Here is an 18,259-nt window from a genome sequence, read left to right on the forward strand (position 1 = left end):
TCATTGTACAACATGCGCATTTTCTGTCTTAATTTGTGTACAAGAAAACCTTCACAGCCGTTGGTAAATTCTCTCCATGGGTAGAGAGGGTAGAGAAACTGTATCATTCTGATCGAAAAGAGCTCGCATAGACGGCGCTTCCACAAATCCAACCAATCAAAAGGGGTATGATCCAATTGGAGCGAATACGGCAACGGTGAATCTGCTCTTTAACAAGGAAATGTATATTCAAGAAATGTTATGTAAAACTGTGGACGTGGTGAAGATTCAAGGTTAACGTATAAGTGAATGTCAAAGGTGCGCCATTATTCCGTGCTGTTCAAACTCAATGTTGCCTGCTGGATTTTCTGGGACGTCTTTCACGGAAGTGGAGGTGTTTGTGGGCATCCCTCGGGATCTTTGCAAATCGTAACAGGTGGTGAGTGAGCGTGACAATACCTTTGTATGTCCCTGTGCCATATGGGTAGATATCGTCACCTTTGGTGACTGCAGGGAAAGCCAGCTATAAGGCCTGCTGGCTTTTAATCGTTTCCCGGCTTTTAACGTAAGCTGCTCGGCCTGGTCCAGTCTGCTATGGTACCCATTTGCTCCGCCACACGCTTTTGGTCATCTGTGCAGGGAACCCTGAAGATTTGCATTTGGAGCTCAGGTTGTGTCAATTTGCATGTAATTTTCTCTATATTTTGAGTGAAAATGCTTCTGTAGTAGTGTTGCCTGAACTTACCTTTTCAAGGTCACATTTCCTTTAAATATTGACTCATCTGGCCAAAACTAGTGCTTATGCATCCTTCATTCTGAGAGCGTGTATTTAGGTGTAGGTATACTCTGGTGCTAGTGTAGGTATACATTCCTACCTAACGTTAGAAAATAATAATTGTACACTATTTGTCGTGTTTAAGGCAGAACATATAAATAATCTTAAAACAGGTAGATTCATGCTCGCACCTTCAAATTTTAATATTTACGATAGCGAGCTCCTGAGCGCTGCACACACCCCACTGCCTTGACTCCCCAGTGCCGTTTTACCATATTTCTGCCTATCAAGAACCCAAAAAAATGCTCAGGACCACAGTAACAATAATAATGCAATGAAAAATGCTTCTTACCATGTCTAGGTATGTTCATGAAATGGACAGGCCAGAATAGTCCAGAACATAGCTTAAACTAGCCTAGCCTGGCCTGGCCTGGCTTGACATGACCTGACCTGACCTGACCTGACCTGACCTGACCTGACCTGACCTGACCTGACTGACTTAACCTAACCTAACCTAACCTAACCTAACCTAACCTAACCTAACAACCTAACCTAACCAAACCTTACCTAACCTAACCTAACCTAACCTACCTAACCTAACCTAACCTAACCTAACCTAACCTAACCTAGCCTAACCTAACCTAGCCTAACCTAACCTACCTCCCACCCTATCCCCTTCAACCCAGTGTCCCATTGGCATCCATGTTCCATGCCATACACATGTACTGTATTAAGAAGTTTTGTTTAGTTGCCATATTCTCATTTTGCTTTTCCTTCCCACGCAAAAACATCATATTTCCCTACCATGTGACCAGTCTTCAAACAATATGGAGGACTGTTTGGATATGCAAGAAACACATTTTATTGAATTCTTGTTACCTTGGCCTCATACATTTTTATGATTCTTGATGCGCAGTAATGTTGTGATCACGCAGTTGTGTTGCGATCACGCATAGAAATGGCGCTGGGGTCGTGGCTGCTGCGTGTTTGCTCTCGGATGTTCGCTATCATAGTTATTTAAGTTCCAAGGTAGGAGCTTAGATGACCTGTTTTACGATTAGTTACGATATGTTCTGCCTTAAAAACGATGATTGATGTACACTGCTCTTTCTTAACATGAGGTAGCAATGTATACCCTGACCTTGGTGTCTAATGTTAGAAAAAATTATTTTGCATCATTTGTCATGTTTAAGGCAGAACGTCTAGTAAATAATCACAAAACAGGTAGATTCATGCTCCTACCTTTGAATTTCAATAACTACGACAGCAAGCTCCCGAACGCCGCTCACACTCCACCGCCTCAACTCCCCAGGGCTGTTTCTGCGTTATCGTTGCGTGGTTACAATATTTCTGCTTATCAAGAACGATAAAGAATGTATGGGACCCAGGTACCACTAATAATGAAATACATTTGTTATGGCATGCAGCTACGTTAACGAAACAGACAGGCCAGAATAGTCCGGAACATAGTCTAAATTAGCCTAAATTTGCCTAACCTAATATAACCTCCCCACCCTATCCCCTTCAACCCAATGTCCCATTGGCATCCATGTTCCATGCCATATATACATACCACATTAAGAAGCTTTGTTTAGCTGCCATGTTCTCATTTTGCTTTTCATTCCCCACCCAAATACATCATATTTGCCCACCATATTGACCAATCTACAAACAGTGCAGAAGGCTGCTTTGGATACCCAAGAAACAAATTCATTGGATTCTTGTTACCTTGGCCCCGTACATTTTTATGGTTCTCGATGGGCAGTAATGTTGTGATCACGCGTAGCGTCAGGCTCGCGGTTGCTGCCGTGTGTTTGTGGCGCTCTGATGTTTGATATCGTAGCTATTTAAGTTCCAAGGTAAGAGTTTAGATGACCTGTTTTACGATTAATTACGATATGTTCTGCCTTAAAGACAACGATTGATGCGCAATGCTCTTTTTTAAAATGAGATAGCAATGTATACCCTGACCTGTATTTATAATATACATGCATGTAAAGGTATTGCAAAGAATGTGCTGCTACCCTAGACATGTCTGGGATAAGGATTTTGTGGTAGACTGGGGCCTGGTCATTGATGGCTGCTTGCCTGTAAACACATCATCTACTAGACATAACCAGCAAGTCTTGTTGTTTTCTACCTGTCCCAGTATAACACATCAAACCAAATACAAAACACGTTCATCACTTTGTAACAAATTGTGTACTGTAGGTTATGGTTTTGTGGTCAGGGCACAAGTCAATGTCTCATGAGATGGCAAATGCACATAAACATATAACCAGGCTCACTGTACTTTGTGCAATGAAGGAAGGCTGTGCATATCCACCCTTCTAAATTGCGGGGTGGTTATTCATCAGGCCTATACATGCTCTGAAATGGAAATTAGCTTCATATTGGGCTGACACACCCTCCATAACACATTTGAAATGGTTGCATGCACCAGGATCATATACATGTATAGTCCTGGGTAGTAGTGATTGTGAATGTGCATAAATTTAGTTCATGCTGACTCTGATTTTTTATCTTCATGTGCTGGCATGTTGCACAGTGTGCCACATTGTCACATGCAGTCCTTTTTCAGGGCTGGTTTTGACAGCATTTCATTTGGATGAGCTGAATTGGTGGACAGCAGCAGCCTCTTCTATCTGCACTATGGCTCAAACCAAAGGTAAGCTGTCAGCAGCCACATGTAATGGGGGATCACAAATTAAGCTTCTGGAGGATGCACCATTTCCATGCTGTTCATGTAAAAGTAAACATTAATTTTGGTGCAAAATGACCTTAGTAGTTGGTACACCATATTGGCATTGTGAGTCAGTATTCCACAACTTTTATGTATGCGGGAACTGAAGCCCTTTTTTGTTTCTTGGGCTTTTAAAGCCACAATAAATGTACCATAGTAAAAATATGTACCTAGTTTCAGGATTGTTATTGTGTTGCTGATTTTACATCAGCTGATGCTTATGTGTAACCAATATCAGTTCTTCCATTTATTGTGTTAACAAACACTTTCCCAAGGGTGACAGGCAGACTGGGAAAATATATGCATAGGTCCAGATGGAAACTGGTGGTATGGTAAGGATAAGTTTGGTTGGATACAAGTAGTGTTTGAGAGCACTGTCATGGTGTATGCAAATATTCATCAGGGGTTTGCCAGTCCCTGTTTGCCAGGTGCCAAATGGGGGGTAAAGTGGTGATGAATAAAGGTGGGTGGTGACCAGTGATGGAATAGAGGCCAAATGAAACAGACAGTGATAGCTATCTCTTGCCATCGCTTCTGTATCACAGAAGTTTGTGTGATGTTTTTTGTTTGTTTCAGATCTGTTCCACCTTATTTTTGTATATATCACTTCATGTTTTGCCCTTTCAACTTCATCTCTTCGTGTGGGAATTGGTTCTGCCCCACTTTATCAAATCGACCTGGTGCAGCCCGACCTGCCATTCTCCTTCAGATTCATCGATGAAGTACATCAGCCTGGTGACGCTGACCGTACAGAATGCGCTGCTCGGCCTCTGCACCCGCTACGTTCGCACCCGGCCCGGCGACATGTTCCTGTCCACCTCAGGTCAGCGGCCGCCGGCGGCGGTGCGCTCCGCAGTCGCCTCACCGGCCAGTCGGGAAGGTGGAGCTTTGCTAGAGGGCGATGGTGGGAGTCATAATGATGAGCATCATATGACCGAGTGCCATTGATGTTGCCCACGTTTATGTAAGTCGCGTGTCATATGTGGTCGTGGTAGATGGATTGTGAAATCCCGTGGAATACAGATTCGCGCTGCTGGGAGTGGGGCGTAAACATCAGCATGTATATCAGCAGATAAACGCGAGCTCGACTTCGTCTCACCAGTCGTTTTACGCGCAGGTGAGCGCGGGATGGAGGGTTAGGTGATTGAGGAGGGGGGGGGGGGGGGGGGAAGAAGCGTCATTGCGCAGCTGTGTGCGCACCATCGCACCGCTACGTTCGGGCCGTTGTGGGGAAAATGGCGGAGACAGGTGCTCGGACAAGACGATAGGTGTTCTTTTATTGATGCTGTAAGCTATAATGTCGCGTGTACCGGCTGTGGCTCCCCTCCAGGGGAATTCAGTGGTTGCTGTGACGCAGTCGCATGATGACGTGCCGATTGAAAGCCGGCAGATAGCACCAGGACCTATGGTACAGAACGGATTGGAGTTGTGAGCTCCAAAACCCAGGCGAATTGTCAGCATAGGACGCCATACAATATGCGTACATATGCTGGCGCCTGCGCGTAAAACGCTTCTGTGGTTTTATTGCGTCGCCCAAGGGACCAAAAAAAGTCCACGCCTACATAAACAGCAGTTATTATGATACAGACATGCGTTGCCAACGTACATGTTAAGGCATGCTTATCAATGACCCCTATGCGTGCTCCGTACGTGCAAACTGACGTGTGACATATGGAAAAGTATAAAATATATGGCGAACTTAACCAAAGCACCCCGCCAAGTTTCACCAAAATGTTTGTTTAGTTCTGTACAATGTTCAGAAATGGGCAGTGTCGCACATAATGACCCACAATGGACGCCTTTGTGTGCTTGGTGGTGTTTAAAGGGCTGGATTTCACGATGCGATGTTGAGGCCACTGCTTGTGCAACAAGCGCTGCTTAGCGTGGTCGCTGATCTCAGAAACTCATGCAGCCAATGGGTTTACAGTAAATCTGTGAAATACAAGTTGTATCGAAATCGCGTAAAAAGCGTTAAACATCCGGCTTTCCTTCATCGCCGGCCCCATCATCATTCGGAGCTACATCCGAATCCCAGCTAGCTCATTGAACCATCGGCCTCGTCTCCCCCGGCGAGACGCCAGCTAACGTAGGGGTCGTGTGACCGGCAGCCGTGCTGATGGGCGAGCTGGTGAAGCTGGTCACGTGTCTGGCCATCCTGCCGACCTCGGAGGGCTCGCTTTCGCGCGCCTGGCTGGCCATCAAGACGCAGATCCTCGACCAGAAGCTGGACACGCTCAAAGTGGGCGTGCCCAGTCTGATCTACACCGTACAGAACAACCTGCTGTACGTGGCTGCCTCTAATCTCGACGCCGCTACCTACCAGGTGAGGTGGACCAATCATCACCATCATTACAACTGGCCGCGGCGTGGTGAGTGGGCGCAGCTGGGAGATCCCTCGACTCATGCTCGCGGCACGTCTGGATGGAGCTGCCTCCTCAGTATTTGTGGCGGTCAACGGGTTACGAATTACTAGGTAGTTACTCTGCACCAGTGGTTATTAGTTACTAGGCACCAGTAGAATCCAGCTGCGATGCTTAATGAAATGAACCCATGGATATGTACTACTGTCACGTATCAGGGCGGAGTTAGCCTTCCATATCAACATAGGGTACCTCCTCTTTAGATGTTCGGTAGCGCCTGGAGGCCCAAGTTATCATATCACCGCTGACAGTGTATAGCGCAGTGGGTGCATGCGCCTTCAAGTTATCGCGCTCGTGAGGAGGAATTATGTGTTACGGTTCTGTCTGAGCATCAGTCGTGCACTGACCCACCTACCCTCGGCCTCTGCGGCCCCTGGACACTCGCACTCCCAGCCGCCGGGCGCAGCGGCGTGCTGACGCGCTCGGCTGGCCGCCAGGTGACCTACCAGCTGAAGATCCTGACGACGGCCGTGTTCTCTGTAACGATCCTGCGCCGCTCACTGCGGCCGCTGCAGTGGTGCGCACTGCTCGTGCTGCTGGTGGGCGTGGCGCTGGTGCAGCTGGCGCAGGCCGAGCCGGCGCGGCCGACTGCCGACGCGCCCGCCCAGAGCCAGCTGCTCGGTTTCAGCTGCGCCCTCGCCGCCTGCGTGCTGTCCGGGTTCGCCGGCATCTACTTCGAGAAGATCCTGAAGGGCTCGGACGTGAGCGTCTGGATCCGAAACGTGCAGCTGAGCGCGCTGTCGTTGCCGCTGGCGCTGGCCACCGGCCTGCTCAGCGACGGCGGCCGCATCGCCGACAAGGGCCTCCTGTTCGGCTTCGACTGGGTCGTGTGGTGCGTCATCTTCCAGAACGCCATGGGCGGCCTGCTGGTGGCCGTGGTGGTCAAGTACGCCGACAACATCCTGAAGGGCTTCGCCACCTCGCTGGCCATCATCATCTCGTGCATCGTCTCCATCTACCTATTCGACTTCCAGCTGTCGGTCATGTTCGTGGCGGGTACGGCCATGGTGCTGTCAGCCGTGTTTATGTACAGCTACCAGCCGCCGGTCGTCGCCGCCATCCCGCTCAAGGTGTGAGGCGGCCGCTGACGGCGCAGTGCGCAGGCTACCTATGCTCTGAGCAGCGCGAAGGCTCTGAAGCTGTTTTTTCTTTCTGGTTTGGTTATCTTGGCTCGCTGCTTGTCGTCAAACGTGCTATATTTGTGTTCGCTCTGCACAGCTATCTGCTTACTCGCTGATCTTTAGCGGTGCATGACTCGGCTATTTGCCAGCTTCGTCTCTTCTGCCGCCTGGTGGGCGTCAGACGAACTCTGACTGTTTTTTCCGCCGCCAGGCTGACGGTGGCGGGAGCGCGGTCAGAAAGGTCGCACCGTGACGCCATGCACTCACTCGGGCCCCGGCAGACCCCAGACCGGACAGCCGGCTCCTGTCGCCGAACGCACTGCTTTGGCTCTTTTGGTGGAGGTCTTCTGTATCCTGCACTATCTCATTATGCACGCACGGGTCCACCTCGTAGTCGGATGTACAAACGAACCTTATACTTCAGCCAGGTCCTCTGCTGACTTCGGCATCCAAAAGTGAGGATTGTACTCAGTTATACGGATATTTTCCACGCTCTTGGGTTAAAGAATGAGTGATATTTTGATTGGAAACGAACTTAAATATGAAATCAGTGTGGCTGGTTGATTTGGTTGGAGTTGCATGTCAAGAAGTGTTGCATACTGGTTTGAGAGCGCTTCCATCGCTGGGTGCGGCAGCGTGTGGTGTGCCCATGGCATATTCGACGCGGCGGGCCTCAGCTAGCTCCTCTGCTCAGCCCGTCGCTGCCGTCAGTGTCGGCTAACTCTGGGCGTTTGGGACACTCCTGGTGCGTTTGCAGGCGTATGTGTTATGGGCACACAGGGTCCAAATCAGTATGTGTCGTGGTCGGTTGGGGAGAGCTCGTCTTACCAGTCACGCGGTAAATGCTCACTGTGGGTGACACCTATGGTGAACGATCATGTCTTTCTGTGTCATCGTAGGCATGTGGGCTATTACTTGACGTGGGCGACTATTTTGCCGTCCGTCATATTCGCTTAGTTTCCTTCCCTTTTGTTCTGCACGAAAGTGCGTTGTCTCCCCTTTTGTTTTATTCCGCGTCCGGCTCGTCCGTCGGCCATGCTTCCAAAGGCTCCAATTGTAAACCGGGTTTGTCGGCTTACAGTTGGAGCAATTGTAACGTGCCGGAATGTGCCAAGCTTTTTACGTGTTGTGTGACTTACGTTGCTCCTATCGCCACGTTCTGGGTTCCCTATCGATGGCTGACGCTGATCTTCTGTCACCTGGGTTTCTAAAGACATAAAGGCTGTTGTTCGAGTTTTGCACTTTAAGGTACGTCGCCTGGTCACCATAGTGTTACCAAGCTCTTGGCGTAACGTTGCCATGATTCACATTGATTGTTCTCGGTCCCGCGGTAATCGTTATCCTCAACAGGCTTTGTGTTGGAATGTGCTCGGAACCGATTTCTTGGGATTGTCATGGGTCTTTCGCTTTAGCTGTGTGCATATCCGTCTCGTGCATTTTGGGTGTTGTTTTCGAAACAAAGTATTTTGCGTGGCAGAGTTGTCTTGATCTCAGGAAACAATAAAGTGCTGGTGTCTTAACTTTTGGTTTTTCTTGCATGCAACCTCGAGTGCATATAACCAGTCTGTTCTGTACAAAATAGCAATGTTGCCACTCGGTCTCGTTGGAAACATGCTCGGGACGGGACTGTGCTGAAGGGCTGTTATTGTATCGTTATAATTGTTGAAATGTTCCGTCTCGCTGAACGCTGATAAACTCTCGCGCGAGGCAGGAGTCGGTGTGTGCACATAGTTCATTCCTGCCCCGCGCAACTGGTGTTGGTCTTGATGACTGCCGAGAGGGCAGCGGTTGAGTCGTGCGTGGTTGGGGCTGTGGGTGTCTGACCTGTGGACGCGGCGGAGGGGGGGGGGGGGGGGCAGAGAGTTTGTGGGCCGCTCGCTGATGCTCGCCGGCAGCAATATGTTTTCCAAGTGCCTTGTCCGTACGAAGCGTTTTACATCAAAAAGCGTAATTGCTGTCGGAAACAATCAGTATTTGAAAATAAATGCGGGGTTCTGTTCTACGTTTTGTCCCCATGGTATCATTATGCCGCCAGCGCGCGTGCTCCTGATGCGGCTCACCATACCGCCATTCGTATTGTTACTGCGGTGTTCCGCACGTCACCTTCTGTCAGTCTTTTCATGGAGGCACACGGGCCACCACTGTCGACGAGGAGAAAAATGCTTGGCATACGTTATGTCATGAAGTTGCGGCAGTTCCCGTCACATCCGACATATCCTGCAGCATGTTCTCGGTATGCTGTGAGTTCCCTTGGTCATGGGTAGCAGGAGCATGTTTTAACTTTCGGTTTCCGAGTGATAGCCTTGTTGCAAGAGAGCGAAACTCCTCTTCAAGGTGGAAAGCAAGCAAGCCACCTGGCTCCTCCTTGGCAGGTGACCATATCCTTAATAGACATCTCGCTCACAGAAATTAGGAAAACAAGACATCATCAAACCTGACAAGATCCAGGGCACGAGCTTCTGGCGTCATGTGAAAGATGCACTCCGACGTGTACAGACAGATCCAACACCTCTGGTGGCGTGGGCTGTGCGTTCGTCAGCGGTTCCGTCACTCGATCGTTCCCGTAACCGGCCTAAGCGTCAGTTTTCACAGCGGAATTGATTGCGATTACCAAGACGGTATGTTTCATGGAAGTTGGTGACGAATATTGCGCGCCATTTTTACAGATTCACTGAGCAATCTCTCTGCACTGAAGTCTTTTTATTCATCATGTCCCCCTATACAAGACATTTTTATCACATCTGACACAGTTGAATCGGATCGGGAAGAGTGTTGCCCTGCGCTGGATCCTCAGTCACGTCCATATCGTGGGCAACGAGGAGGCTGATGCCGCTGCTGAGCGAACAGCAGTGGCACCATGTAACCGGTCTTTGCCGTTTTCCGCCAGAGACTTCTACCCGGCAGTCGAGACCCTCCCCAAAAGCAACTTGCAGCGCCGCTGGGATCAGGTTGGCGGTAATAAGCTCAGAGCGGTACAAACCCAGTGGGGATAGTGGCCATCTTGCTCTCGCAGTGACCGGCGGGAAGAAGTGGCGTTATACAGATTGCGTATTAGGCATACGTATGCCATCCATGGCCATCTGTTGCTTGGAGCCGACAGACCCCTATGCCATCGACGTGGTGCCGTTTTCACTGTCCACCATGTAATTGTACCGTGTCCGCGCCTCATCGAAGAACAACGTCGTCACTGGTCCGTAGGCTTCGTCCCTGACAATTGGCGATGTGCTCTGACAAAGCCTCCTTCCTTGAGTCCAAACAACTTCTTAGTTCTTAATTAAAAGATATTGACTCTGAAGTCATTTTCACACCACGCTGATTAAGTAAAAACATCGTTATGGGTGCAAAATCACTATTGCAGTCGATGCGCCCGAAAATACCAATAAACAACAACAAAGTGTCGCCATGCCAGGAATAAGTGTTCATCTCCCTATTTCTGAGATTTGAAACAACTTAATACCAACTCGATCTGGCGTGACTCGTAACTTCATATCATGCAATCTTCATAAGTTGGGAGACTGTACTCCCCTCGCCCTCCTGGAGCAGGATTTGCAGGTGCATTCCAGACCCTTCAAATCGCGCTCCAAAACCTGGAGACTTTCTTAACATTAAGCTTTCGGCGGAAGCTGGCCTCAGGCGTCGATACGCCCTAAAACCCCAATCAGCGTCATCACTTTAACATTACTTTGACTTGACCGACCCAAATTTGACCCTACGTTATCAAGAGGCGCGTTATCAAGCAACGGTTATTAGGAAGCATGTCAAGAACAGCCGCGGCCTGTTAAAGGCCGTTGTACCTCCTGCGGTTCTCTATCGTCCGACGTTTGGATGAAGAGTTTTCGAGTCACAGCGTAGTTGCATCAACTGCATCAAGGTTGATCATATGTAGGTGATGTGACGCTGATGAACTGCCTTGGGGAGGCGGCAATCTGGAAAAGTATGATCATCAGCTGTTCACATAGTCTAAGCTAAGCATTTTTTTCGGAAACAGTGCAACCTTACTGGTACAAGCCACCGAAAGCCAGGACAGCGGCATCATGGGGATGTTGGGGGGGGGGGGGGGGGGGGCGTTCCCCACATCTGCCAATGCGTGGGTGATTGTCTACCACAGCCTCAGATACTCGGAAATGTATGATGCAAGTCCACTTGTCACGTGGACTCGCGTAAGGCAAGTGAGACAGCAAAATATCAGGACATTATACTTACTTGACACGGCTCTTCTAAGACGTATTCACGAGGGGGAAGCCACTGGGATCTCGTTCCCCTCCCAAATCAAGTTTGTACAGGTCCAGAGATTTCTACTGCTAAATTTTTACGATCCGAACAATAATGCGTAGAATGAAGGCAAGTGTTATATCATAATGCAGGATATTTCGCACTTTTATTTCAGTGAAAGCTTTTACTTACGCCCCATTCTCCATTACAAAGTCCGGTATATGCTCCTGCATGCCCCCGCGACTTACAACGCCGTGGACATCGCGGAAGGGGCACGCCATTTCGATCGGGGGCCCCCTGAGTCGACAATTGCTTATAAGTCGGTCATACACCACCAATACCGCACAGTCGGCTCCGTCTTAGCGCGGGCCTGAAAGCCTATTTTCCAAGCAGGGGAAAAGCCGGGCTAACGATTTACATAGGCAGGGCCTCAACGTCTGTCCGGAGCCTACAGTGACCAACAAGGGCCCTGTGCTGGTAAGGGGCCACGATTCCGCCAGAGGCAGCGTTTAAGGAGGCCCGAAAAAGCTGGAGGGCGCACCGGGAGCGACGATCAAGGTTTCGATTGGAGGGCCTAAGGGTAGGAACGGCTAGCCGTAGCCCTATGAAAGGGCCCGGCTTGCAGGGACGGGCCCTCAATGGCAGTTAGAGGCCCTTTGGACTGATCGGGGACCGTCTGATGTGATAGGGGCCTTTATGTCGGCCAGGTACCACCAGTATTGCACAGTCGGCCCCGTGTCTTTATGGGCCTGAGGGCCCACTTCCCAGGCAGTGGCAAAGCCGGGCCAGACATTTACACTTGCTGGAGCCCCTGTATCTGTCTGGGCGCGCAGTGTCTAACAGGAGTCTTGTGGTGACAAGGGGTCCGAGCCGACCAAGGACAGTGTTGGATGCAGAGGCAAGCCCAGGATTTCGTCAAGGGGGCGGGACACACGGCATTGTGGCCCCGTAGAGTGTGGGACCCTCTCCAAAAATATCGGATTCCGGCCATATGATTCTTAAAATAAATAGTTTAAAACACTACATATATACATATATGCATAATGCAGGAACCCACATTCCTGCGCGAAGCCCTAGAAAGCTAGGCGTGTCACGCATGCACACGTATGGAGCTTATCCATTTGGTCCAGATCATAGAAAATTGTGCCATATAAGACCTGCTATTTCGAAAAAAAAGCATGCGAAGTAAACTAAAGCTGGCTGCTTGATGCCATCACAATCAAGCGGGAACTTGATTCTTAGCTTATTTACGCCGAGCCGGCCGGTCGATGTGATTAGGTGATGGCTGATGACTCATGCAGTTTTTTTCCTTTGTTGTGAATGAGTACAAATTATCGTAGCATTCAAAATGCATTAATAACGTTGTGCGCAAGTATGATTATAGTCGCACATTCGATAGCCAAGTGAAACGACACATGCGACGTTGGCGGCACATAAAATTACGTTCGACAGCTGCGCGTAAAAATTAATCGGTGCATATCCGACTGCTGCTATAAGGCTAAGGTACCAAGGGCCATAGGGACGGAACCTGAGCAATCACGTGTGTCGTGGGAGGCCAAACAAGAAGCTCCCGTCAGCAAGTAAAGTGTTCTCAGAGCAAACGAGAAGAACCCAAGACCAGCGTGACGGGTCCCTGAGCGATGGAGAGTGCCCTGGCTGACATGCCGGACCCCGGCCAGAGCGCAGGGCCCTCTGAGCTGAGGAGGATTACCGAAGACCAGTGTACTGAATGAATGTCCCTGTATCATCAAGAGTGACCGGGCAGGTGAACAGAAAGGGCCCCGAAGTGAAGGGTGAAGGTGAAGGGTCCTCCGCAATTGGGATCAAGGGGAAGAAGTCCTGATTCAAAGAAGACGGCCCCTGAGCATCGCGTGGCTCGGCACCGTGCCTTATACGAGCCCCAGCAACAGCACATGGCCCTGCGAACAAGTGGAAAGAACCCGACACCAATGTGGAGGGTCATTGAGCGACTTAGTGTACTCTGGCATATGGGGCCCCGGACAAAGTGTGTGGAGCCTTTCAGCAAATTAGAAGAATCCTCGGAGGAAAACTGGATCGATCAAGAGTACCCAGTCATGTAAGCAGACCGTATGTCAGAATAGCGCAGGCCCTATGAGAAGCTGCAAAGAGATCAAGGGTAACGTGGAAGGCTCCTTAGCGTCAGTCAGAGTCACCTAGTAACTGGACATATAGAGCCCGGTTCACAGCGTAGGGCCTCTGGACAGCGCCATGAGCCCCAAGATTTTCCCCAACCATCTTTTCAATCAGCGAAGTATGCCGTGTTTTGTGTTAGAAAACTACGTCCATTCGGTTAGTCATGTGCCTCTTCGGATCCTATGGGTCCTCGCGAGGCACATGGTGGCATGATCCGTGCCTGTCCCCATCCCCCCTCTGTATCCGCTACCAGCCCGAGCAGCTTAATAGATGGAGCCCGCCAAGAACGTAGGGTCATTCATTCGAATAAGAGGCACCCAAGGCACAACATGGAGGGCCCCGGAATGATCGAGTGGGCCTGAGCAGGTTAACAGATGGAGGCCCCGACAAGGGTGTAGGGCTCTCCTTTCATACAGGAAGTTCCCAAGACCTAGTGTAGAGAGCCCCCGAACTACCGAGTTTGCCCGAGCAGGCTATTAGATAGGCGGCACCGACAAGGGCCCTCCATTATATAAATAATGCCCAGGACTCAGCTTGGAGAGCCCCGAAAGGTCGAGTGTACCCAAGCAGGCTATCAGGTGCCCCCCGACGGGAGCGTGGGGCCCTACATTCAAATAGCCAATGTGCAAGGTCCCAAACAATCCAGTGTGCCCTAGCGTGTTAACAGATGGGCCCCGGCAAGGATGCAAGGCACTCCATTCAAAAATGAAATGCTCGAGACCCAATTTGGGGGGCCCTGAACGACCGGGTGTGCCTAATCAGGTTAACACGCGACCGGGTCGGCGGCTGGATACCCCTCTCTAGGGTGTAGAGGTCAATTTGACCCCTTAAGATCTCGAAAACTAAGAGAGCTAGAGACATTACATTCACAGGGTGTGTTGACCTTTACGTGAACTCACAGAGATTAAAGTTTGAGCTCTCAAGGTTGCAACCTTTGGGTCGAATAAGGTCAAACAAGGTTGAACTTCAGGTTGGTCTTCAAAGTGCCCCCGAACCTAGATACCAGTTCTAAGCAGAATGGCACACGTTCAATCAAGGTCAGTGACCTTGTTTGACCTTTCGAAGGCCACGTAACCAAAATTGTACAAGTCTGCTTTAAGTTTTGCATTTGAATAAGTCACAAAGATTAGGCTAGGTAGAATGCTCCTTAAATATGTTGACGTAGGCTACTTTAGGTCAGTGACCTATCCCGGCCTTTAAGAAGCCCATGGAAGATGTACAGTGCAGTTCCTGTTCTCAATGAATTCGAGATGAACACCAGAAACTACCCCATGCAGCAAGCCTTGGAGAAATAAGGCAGGCTGGTTTTGACCTTGGCCTGGCCTTCATACCTGACCCTTTGTCAATGAACTTTGTGCATTCAGTTGTTGTGTTGACTAAGAAAATATCTCAGAGGTGTATGACTTCGTCTAATACTCCGTTGTCGCATCAGATCGGACGATTCCCTAGAAATTAAAATCGCTGAATCCATGGCCTGACTTCGACCTGCCATAGACCAGTGACCTTACAAGGTACCTCAAAATTATTGGTACCAAACGATCCGTTATTCATTGGTCTACAGCTATTCTAACCTTGGCGTGGCTACACCACCCTGTTCGGACACTATTCCGGAAAAACCCTCGGGGGGGGGGGGGGGTAAAAGTGACCTCCCACCCGAGTGAGTGTTAAAAGATGAATTCCCAACAAGAGCGCAGGATCCTAAGCAAGTGACAGGCAACTGGAAGGGCCCTGGACCAATGTGCCAATCAGCATATCGCAGCTGTGTCGGTGGGTTAACAGGGGCCAACGTGAAGGGCCGTAGTTGACCTGCCTTGTTTTGGGGAAAACAACATGAGGAAAAACCGTACAAAGCCCCTGATTGACAAGAGCGCCCCCCGCCGCGCTAGCAGTAAGGGCCTACCAACATCGCAAGGCCCTCCGATGAAATGCAAAGAAATCAGGAGCAACATAGGAGGCTCCTTAGTAATCGTATTGACCCCAAACGTGGCCGTATAGGCTTCCCGGAAACAGCATATGACCCCTGGACAGCGTAAAGAGCCTTATGACCTCCCAGTCACCGCTCCCTCAACCAGTGAAGGATTATTTTTGTCTGCTCGTGGGCTCTTCACTTTCGCTTGCGACCGTTCTTGGTCGTCTGAAAGTCCAAAGGTGTGCAATTTTGTTGCGTTTGTGTTAAAAACAGCATCTTTTCGGCCAGCTTTTGGCCCCTTTGGAGTCCATGGGCCGCTTACGGGCCTACGGGGGACATGACACCGTGCCCCCTTTGGATCCGCGTCTGGTTCAATGAGGTCCGAAGAGAGGGCCCGTGGGCCGTTGGGACCGATGATCAAGGGACCGACTGGAAGACCTGAAGGTGTAGGTTTACGTCACATGAAGGAGCCCGGCCCGTCGGGCCGAGACCTAAAATATCATGCCCACCATTTGTATTAGTCTGGGCTCCTGAAACAATGATCGGGGTTCCTGCGTCGGTCAGGGGCCCACACTGCCTAGCAAGGGGTTAGGTGTCGATAAGTGGCCCCGAGTCTGTCACGCACTCCGTTTGAGGAGGCCCGAAGAGGGGCCGAAGGACCCCTCGGGACCAAAGACCAGGGGCTCGTTTGGGGCGCTGGGCACCCTCGTTCCTTTGGCGGCATATTTCCGTTAAGGGGCGTCTGGAAATAGCCTCTTAGTTGTTTCTTTGAGCATTGCTGTTCTGTAACCAGTTACTTGTCAACGTCAAACTCTGGACAGGTCGTCGAAACATTTTGGCTGGACGCTGATTTGAATTATTTGAATTAATCGATATTCTGTGAAAAGAGAAGAACCCGATATGGTCGCTTCGTTGTGCATGCTTTCTTGGACTGGTCCCCTGATTGACTCGGTGCGCCCGCGGCACGGTGTGCGGACCGTAATCCGGTCACTCGTGTGAGGCCCGTCGATTAGAAATCTAACAGCTGTCCATCGCGGAGACGGTGCGAGGGATTTAGCACGCGGTCGGCGAATGCACGAGGGCGCCTGTTTACTGGAGCGGCGTGCCCAAGAGGCGCTTGCCGCGGCCGCCGCCACTTTCGCCCTAATCCGGTTAGGGTTTGGACGTCGCTCGGAGCGGGAGAGGCAATGTGGAAGGAGGTGCGATGTGGGATCCTCAGTCCGCGGTCGGCTCTGAAGAAAGACGCCGGTCCAGGTTGCCGTCATGTGGATAAGGTGAGTCCGTGACCCAGTGGAAGACAACACCAGCCGTGTCTGTGCTCGTGTTAAATCGCGACCAGAATGACACCATTGGAATTGTTGAACCGAACGTCCGTGCGACGAGTAATCTTGAGTATTATGGTTGCATTTTACAGCTGCTACCACGACTCGCCCAATTGGCCTTGCTAAACCGCCGGACTGACGGGGCGAGTGCCACAATCTGTGTGCGCTCGCCTTTCGGCCGCAGAGGCGCGCCGTAGGGATGTGCCAGCATACATAGTCCTTACAGTCGATGATATCTTACCTCGTTGACTTGATCCCGCTCTCCACTACACTCGTCGCCGGTTCGCGGCGCTGGTGCTGTGAGTGACGTGCCGCCGTCCGCAGACTGGCGGCGGCTGCTCTGTCGGCGCTGGTGCTGCTGCTGCCCCACCTCACCGCGCCAGCGGCCGGCGACAGCCGCCCGCTCAGCCGGCACAAGCGCTTCGTCTGCATGAACTACCCCGGCTGCTGCTTCCCGACCGACCAGTGCAGCTTCTTCTGCCCAGTGTGCCCGAGCTCGCGGGCGGCGCGGGCCGTGGCCCCAGCCCCGGCGGCGGAGGCGGCCGGGCCTGGCCCGCTCCTGCAGCGGCTGGTGACAGCCGGCCAGCTGACTGAGCGTGAGGCGGCCGTTCTGACTGCGGTAGCGACCGGTCAGCCGCTGCCGCCGCCGCCGGCCATGCTCACCCTGCCCGCCCTCCAGCGCCTGGTGGCCGACGGGCACACTCACCAGCCAGCAGGCCGGCAATCTGGAGCACTGGTGATGCGGTTCCGGCAGCAGCAGGCGGGGCCCACGGCCGGGACCGGCAGACGCCGGGGGACCGCCGGGGGGGACCGCCGGGGGGACCGCCAGCAGCAGGCAGAGCGCCGGCCGGGCCGGCGCGGGGGGCGCGAGGCCGGCGCCGCGGGTGGTCAGCAGCAGCTGATGACGCCGGGCGGTGCCGCCGGGCCGGACGTGGCCGGTGCGCTCGGCGCTGCGAGGTGAACTGCGGCAGATCCGCGCCGAGAGGGCGCTGGTGACTGGCGCGCTGCGTCCGCTGCGCGAGCAGATCGAAGGTCTGGTGCGCACCAATGAAATGCTCAAGGCCGAGGTGGTCACCATCAAGACTGGCAGTGGATACCGAGCGGCTCCCAGGCCGGCGGATGGTCCGATCCAGGCGCGTCGACAGGCGCCGGCGCCACAGACGGCAGCAGAGACGGGGCAGTCACGATCCCCGGGCTTGGCTTCAGGACAGACGCCGACATCCAGAGGTGCGCATCGGCTCACGCAGACGGTCTCCCCTCAAAACATCCGCCTGATGACCCGTGGTGTCTCACCTGGGGCAGACGTTCGGCTGGGCAAGCGACCGCCATCTGCGCCAAGGAACGGACCCAACAGAGAACAGCCAGCTAAATCGCCTGAAAGAGCCGGTTCGGTCCCAACTTGGTCGACTTCATCTCCTGTGCGAGCTGGTTTCATCCCTGAGGAACCAGCTGCTCCCGTGCGAAGCGGCGGCATTCCAGTTCAGGCAGCCCGATCCCCTGTGCGGGCTGGTTTCATCCCTGAGGAGCCAGCTGCTCCCGTGCGAAGCGGCGGCATTCCAGTTCAGGCAGCCCGATCCCCTGTGCGGGCTGGTTTCATCCCTGAGGAGCCAGCTGCTCCCGTGCG

The 18,259-nt window shown here is 51.8% G+C and overlaps 1 protein-coding gene across 3 annotated transcripts; it reads left to right on the forward strand.

The window, feature by feature from the left end:
- The first annotated feature begins 122 nt into the window (after positions 1 to 122).
- On the forward strand, positions 123 to 7,622 carry LOC119112706 (UDP-galactose translocator). 3 transcript variants are annotated; one of them, XM_037236972.1, is made up of 6 exons: positions 123 to 165; positions 3,336 to 3,422; positions 4,207 to 4,320; positions 5,606 to 5,820; positions 6,355 to 6,987; positions 7,250 to 7,622. In XM_037236972.1, exons 2-6 carry the CDS (start codon positions 3,407 to 3,409, stop codon positions 7,289 to 7,291), a joined length of 1,020 nt encoding a protein of 339 aa, XP_037092867.1. In that variant the 5' UTR covers positions 123 to 165; positions 3,336 to 3,406; the 3' UTR covers positions 7,292 to 7,622. The 3 variants fall into 3 exon arrangements, with proteins under 3 accessions (XP_037092867.1, XP_037092866.1, XP_037092865.1); XM_037236971.1 differs by lacking the exon at positions 123 to 165 and adding an exon at positions 172 to 297; XM_037236970.1 differs by lacking the exon at positions 123 to 165 and adding an exon at positions 311 to 418.
- Positions 7,623 to 18,259: the final 10,637 nt, after the last annotated feature.

Source organism: Pollicipes pollicipes, unplaced genomic scaffold, assembly GCF_011947565.3.
Source record: "Pollicipes pollicipes isolate AB1234 unplaced genomic scaffold, Ppol_2.1 Scaffold_7261;HRSCAF=8764_pilon_pilon_pilon, whole genome shotgun sequence".
NCBI lineage: Eukaryota > Metazoa > Arthropoda > Thecostraca > Pollicipedomorpha > Pollicipedidae > Pollicipes > Pollicipes pollicipes.

Bases quoted from the DNA above. Each gene is read 5' to 3' on its own strand.
- LOC119112706 (XM_037236972.1), top strand. The intron at 4,321-5,605 runs GTCAGCGGCCGC...TGTGACCGGCAG, and splicing joins CATGTTCCTGTCCACCTCAG to CCGTGCTGATGGGCGAGCTG. The intron at 6,988-7,249 runs GTGTGAGGCGGC...TTCCGCCGCCAG, and splicing joins TCGCCGCCATCCCGCTCAAG to GCTGACGGTGGCGGGAGCGC.